Source organism: Panthera uncia, chromosome D1 (genome assembly GCF_023721935.1).
Source record: "Panthera uncia isolate 11264 chromosome D1, Puncia_PCG_1.0, whole genome shotgun sequence".
In the NCBI taxonomy this organism is placed as follows: domain Eukaryota; kingdom Metazoa; phylum Chordata; class Mammalia; order Carnivora; family Felidae; genus Panthera; species Panthera uncia.
In genome coordinates, this window is record NC_064808.1 from 92,601,877 (window position 1) to 92,608,190 (window position 6,314).

Sequence of the window (6,314 nt, forward strand, 5' to 3'; positions counted from 1 at the left end):
AATATGTTCAATTTTTTCAAATATATTTTCTGCATTTATTGAGATTATTATGTGTTCCCCCCCTCCCATTTATTCTATGGATATAGTGACATTGATTGACTTTTATACGTTGGTTCAACCTATACCAGGGATAAATTCCTGTTGGTTATAGTGTATAATCCTTTTTATAGGCTGTTAGATTCAGTTTGCTAGTATGTCACTGTGGAATTTTTGTCTCTATATTTATAATGGACATTGGTGTCCGTATTTTTTTTCTTGTAATGTCTTTTTTGCTTTTGATTTCACAGTAATATTGGATTCATCAAATGGAACGTGTTCCCCTCTCTTCTATTATTTTTGGAAGAGTTTAAGAAAGTTTGATCTTAATTCTTTTTTAGTGTTTGGTAGAATTCTCTAATGAAGACATCTAGATCTGGGCTGTTCTTTAGGGAAACATTTTTTATGACTAATTTAATCTCTTTACTTATTATAGGTCTATTCAGATTTTTAATTTTTTCTTAAGCTAGTATTAGCAGTTTGTGTCTCTCTATGTATTTTTCCTTATCACATATGCTATCTAGGTTTCATCTATGTTGATATATGATATAAGATATTATTCTAATAATCTTGTATATATACTAATATGTAAATAATATATGATTCATGTCATATAATTTATAACATATAAATTATATATTTCTATAATTTATCATATAATATACAATATACAAATAATATATAACTTATGTAATATAATATATAATATACATATAAAAGATTAATAATGTCTTCTCCAACTTTAGTAATTTGAATCTCTTTTTTTCATGGTTACCATATCTCACTTTGTTGACCTTTTCAAAGAACCTCCATTGGTTCATTTATTTATTGTTTCTATTCTCTATTTTATTAATTTCTGCTATAATTTTATAATTTTCTTCTTTCTGCTTCTTTTGAATTTAATTTGTTCTACTTTTACTAGTTTTTTTATGGTAGAAGTTTAGTTTATTTATTTGAGATCTTTTTTCTTTTTTAATATGTTTTGGAACTACCAATTTTCCTCTGGTAACTGCATTAGCTGCATCCTGTGGGTTTGGGTCTGATTGTGTTTTCACTTTCATTTACTTCAAAATATTTTCTAATTTTATTTGTAATTTCTTCTTTGACTCACTAGTTATTTATGTGGGTGTTATTTAATTTCCACACATGTGAATTTACCAAATTTATGCTATTGGTGACCAATTTCTTTCTATTGTGGTGAGTGAATATACTTTATATGGTACCACTCTTTTTTTCCTTTCTTTCTTTTTCTTTTCTTCTTTCTTTCTTTTCTTTATTTTTTTTTATTTTTTATTTATTTATTTTTTTTTGAGAGAGAGAGAGAGAGAGAGCGCTCATGCATCGGGGGGAGAGCCAGATTGAGCTCAGCTGGTTCTCACAACAATGAGAGCATGACCTGAGCCGAAATCACAAGTCAGATACTTAACCAACTGAGCCACCCAGGTGCCCCATATCATTCTTTTTAATTTTTTGAGACTTGTTTTATGGTCTAACATCTGGCTACCCTGGAGAACGTTTCACGTGCTTTAAGAAGAATGTGTGTTCTCCTGTTGTTGTGTGGAGTATTCTATACACATTTGTTAGGTTCAGTTTATTTACAGTGTTGTTCAAGTTTCTATTTCTTTGCTGATATTCTACCTAACTGTTTTATTTATAAAACGTGGGGCATCAAAGTTGACAGCTATTTATATTAATTCTTTGTTTCCCCCTAAATTATGCCAGTTTTTGCTTCTTGCATTTTGGGGCTTTGTTAGATGTATATATGTTTATAAGTGTTATATCTTTTTGATGGATTGGCACTTTTATCATTAAAAAATGTCCTTCCTTGTCTCTAGTAACCTTTTTTGTCTTAAAGTCTTTCTTTTTCTGATATTGGTGTAGCCACATTGTTATGGTAAGCATGTATATAATTTTTCACCCTTTTACTTCCAACGTGTTTGTGTCTCTGAATCTAAAGTGTGTCTTCTAGGTATAACATATAGTTTGATCTTTTTTAAAAACTGTTTTATGTTTATTTATTTTTGAGAGAGAGAGAGAGACAGAGTGTGTGGGGGGGGGAGGGGCAGAGAGAGAGGGAGACACAGAATGTGAAACAGGCTCCAGGCTCTGAGCTGTCAGCACAGAGCCCGACGCGGGTTTGAACTCATGAACTGCGAGATCATGACCTGAGCCGAAGTCGGACACTTAACCAGCTGAGCCACCCAGGTGCCCCTAGTTTGATCTTTTTTAATCCCTTCAGCCAATCTATGTTTTTTAATTTAAGAGTTTAATCTAGTTATATTTAATGGTATTACTGATACAGTACAATTTATGTTTGCCTTTTGCTGTTTGTTTTCTATATGTCTAATGAATTTTATTGTTCCTCTGTTCCTCTGTACTGTTATCTTTTATGTTAAAAACATATTTTGCAGGGTACCATTTTAAGTCCTTTATTTTCTCCACTATTTATTTTGAGTTATTTTCTTAGTGGTTGCCCTGATGAGTAACATGTTCATTTATAACAGTCTTGTTCATATTTATAACAACTTAATTTCAATAGTATATGTTAAGGACTGAATGAATTGTGTCCTTTCAAAATTCGTATGTTCAAGACTTAACCCCCAGTATGACTGTATTTGGAGAAAGAACTTTTAAAAGTCTACATGAGATCATAAGGGTTGGGCCCTAATCTGATATGATTGGTGTCCGTATAACGAGAGGAAGAAATACCAGAGGGCTCTCTCTCGCTCTCTCTTTCTGCATGCCTTATAAACACAGATTTATAATTATTGCTTTATGCAGTTGTCTTTTCAATCAGATGGGAGAAAAAAAAGAATTAAAAACAAAAATACATTTATGCAGTCATTTACATTTACCTATGTAATTACCTTTACTAGTGCCTTTAAAGTGTCCTTATGTTGCCCTAGAGGTCTCTAAAGCTTTGTATATTTTTTCCTTATTTCCCCCCATTTCTTCAGATTGGCTAATAGCAATTTATATTCAACTTTACTAATTCTTCTGTTTGCTCAAATCTTTTGCCGAGGGTTTCTATTGAATTTTTTATTTCAGCTATTGTATTTTTCAATTCTGGAATTTCTATTTGATTCTCTTTTTTGCAATAATTCCTCTTTGTTCATACTCTCTGTTCAAGAAAACATAATTCTCATACTTTCCTTTAATTCTTTGGACATGATTTCTTTTGGTTTTTTGAACATTTAAAAAATGGCTGATTTAAATTTTGTGTTTGCTAAGTCCAATTTTTTTCTGAGCTTCCTCAGGGACAGTTTCTTTTGACTGCTTTTTTCCCTGGGTAGAAGCCATACTTACTTGTTTCTTTCCAAGTCTCATAAATTTTTACTGAAAACTGGATATTTGAAATAATTAAATCTGGCAATTCTGGAAATCAGATTCTCCTCCTTCTCCAGGGGTTGTTGTTATTTCTACTTATAGTAGTTGTTTGCTTACTGAATTTTCTGAACTAATTCTATAAAGTATTTATTATTTGTCATGTGTGGCTACTGAAGTCTCTGTTTGGCTAGCTTAGTGGTCGCCTAATGATTGGATAGAGATTTCTGTAAATTCTGTGGCTCTATAAAAACATACCACAAACTCGGTGGCTTAAAACAACACACATTTATTCTATTATAGGTCTGGATGTCAGAAGTCTGAAATAATTTTTACTGGGCTGAAATAAAGGTGTTAGCAGGATCGCAACGTCTCCAGAAGATCAAGGGGAGGATTTGTTTTTCTGTCGTTTCCACCTTCTTCAGTTGCATTCCCTGGCTCATAGGCCTTTCTTCAGTCTTCAAAGCCAACAGTGTAGCATCTTTCTGTAATCTTCACATTGCCTTTTTTTGAGAGAAAGAGAGAGCAAATGGATGAGGGGCAGAGAGGGAGAGGGAGGGAAAGAATCCCAAACAGGCTCCATGCTCAGTGCAAAAGAAGCTCCACTGACTGAGCCACCCAGGCGCCCCACGCATTGCCTTTTTATTTATGTGTCAAATATCCCTTACCTTCTCCCATGTAAGGACACATATTATTGTAAAATTAGGGTTCATCCAAGTAAGCCAAGATAATCCCCCATCCCAGTATCCCTCAAAACATCAGTATGTCTCTTATGCCATGTAAGGTAATATTCACAGGTCCCAGAGATTAGGATTTGGACATCTTTGGTGGCCATTATTCAGCCTACCTCAGCCATAAACGAATCTTCTAGTCTTTTCAAAGAGGCTGTGTGAGTGTGTGTGTGTGTGTGTGTTGGGGAACACTTTCAACACAGCCAAATAATTGACAACTGTCTTAACCTTCACTTTCTGCTTAAGCAAATTCTCTTATCCTAACTTTTCCTTTTAAGACTTTTGATTCATTTGTTATTTACCCCAGTCATTATCCCCCACTGCAGGCAGCCATGAAGTTAAAACACTAATCAGTAACTGTTTTTGACAAGGGCATCTGGGGAAGAATGCTTTTCATATTGAACAAGTTCTGAGTCAGATCAAATACATGCTTTCTTGTAAGTGACAGTCTTCCAGGGGACCAACAGAAAGGTCAAATAATGACAATTCTTTGTATTTGAGGCGTGCAAGAGCTTTGGTTTTATTCTACTCCTTCCAGTGCCTTCCAGGCTGTTTTGAGAATGCTGGCTGTTATTTTGCAGAGAATTACTATAGGCCTGAACAACAAAAGATTGGTATACGGCAAGTTAAAGTGTTATAAAACCTACTGTTCTTTACCAAGATTTAGCACCCCCCCCACACACACACACATTTTAATAATTGTTCCTTGGATTGCTGCAATCATTTGTGTAACTTGTAACTTCTAGAGTTTTGAAAAAGTGCATATGACAAATTTTGCCAGTTTTCTCCTTGTTTTTATGGAAGAGAAAAAATGTTGAGGTACTTACGCCATCTTTTTTGTTGATGTACCTCCCCAAACTGTTTTTTCAAGTTTTATATCCATTTTATATCCTCATCAACAGTGTATGAGAGTTGAAATGTTTCTGTATCCTCGCCAATACTTTGTGTTGTCAGTCTTTTTTGTTTTAGATATTCTTTTTTTTTTTTTTTTTTTTTTTTTTTTTACATTTCACTGAAAAGTTTTTATTGGCCTTTTGGATAGAAACGGGAATTTATTTGCCAGGAAGGATGATCCCATCATACTTCTGTTGGAACCAGCGCATGGCCTCCTCTTTGCTGATTCTGTGTTTGGCCCCAATGCAGCCTGTCCTGCGCTTCTTGTCTGCGATGCTGAAACCTGGCCTACCCAGCACCACATAGAAGTCCAGGCCATAGATACCAATGCTTGGGTCATATTTGATCCCCAGATCGATGTGCTCCTGGATCCCAAAACCAAAGTTTCCAGTATCGGAGAAGTTATTTTTTCTTAACTCATACTCTCGCACCTTTAGACCTTTCTCCAGGATTTCTTCTGCCTTGGCCCCACGGACCGTGCAGTGGACAGCAATCTTTTCATTTCTCCTGATACCAAAGGATCTAACGGTGTATCTAGCTTTGGAGAACACAGGGGTCTGGCCTGTGAGCTGCTCCAGCACCTTGGCTGCCCTGGTCAGTCTGTCTCCGCTCTCCCCCACACAGATGTTGAGGCAGAGCTTGCGGATGCGAAGTTCCCGCATGGGGTTCTCCTTTTCACCTTGATCCTGCGCCATGGTGGAGGACAGGAAGAGCTGTTTTAGATATTCTAATAGTTGTATAGTGCTATCTCTTTGGGGTTTTAATTTTTTATTTTCCTAATGAATGATATGTTGCATGTCTTTTCATGTATTTATCTCCATATCTCTTCTGCTGAAGTGTCTTTTCTAGCACCTTGTCTCTTTTCTATTGCATGTTTATTTTTTTATTATTATTGAGTGCTGCAGTTTCTTTATATACTCTGGGAACAAGCCCTTAATCAGAAATGTGATTTGTAAATATTATTCTCTAGTAAGTGACATGTCTGTTGATTCTCTTAACAATGTCCTTTAAATATCAGAAGGTCTTAATTGTGGTGAAGCCCACTTTTATCAATTTTTTATTGCATGGATTGATGCATTTGGTTCATATGTAAGAAATCTATGGCCAGTGTTGAAAATCTTTTCTTTTAGAATTTTTATAGTTTAAAGCTCTTCTAGATTTTTTTATAACTTTAAATTTTCATTTTAGGTTATGATTCATTTGAGTTAATTTTTATATATGCAAGGTATGGACTGAGGGTTTGTTTCTTTGTTTGCTCGCTTGTTTGCATGGGGATATCGGTTGCTTCCAGAATCATTTGTTGAAAAGACTTTCATTTCTCTACTGAAT

General features: G+C 34.8%; 1 protein-coding gene across 1 annotated transcript; it reads right to left on the reverse strand.

Annotated features, from left to right (window-relative positions):
- Positions 1–5,098: 5,098 nt before the first annotated feature.
- Positions 5,099–5,700, reverse strand: LOC125915232 (60S ribosomal protein L11). The gene has a single exon (XM_049620947.1). The coding sequence runs from the start codon at positions 5,678–5,680 to the stop codon at positions 5,144–5,146; it is 537 nt and encodes a 178-aa protein (XP_049476904.1). The 5' UTR covers positions 5,681–5,700; the 3' UTR covers positions 5,099–5,143.
- Between the last annotated feature and the right edge of the window lie 614 nt (positions 5,701–6,314).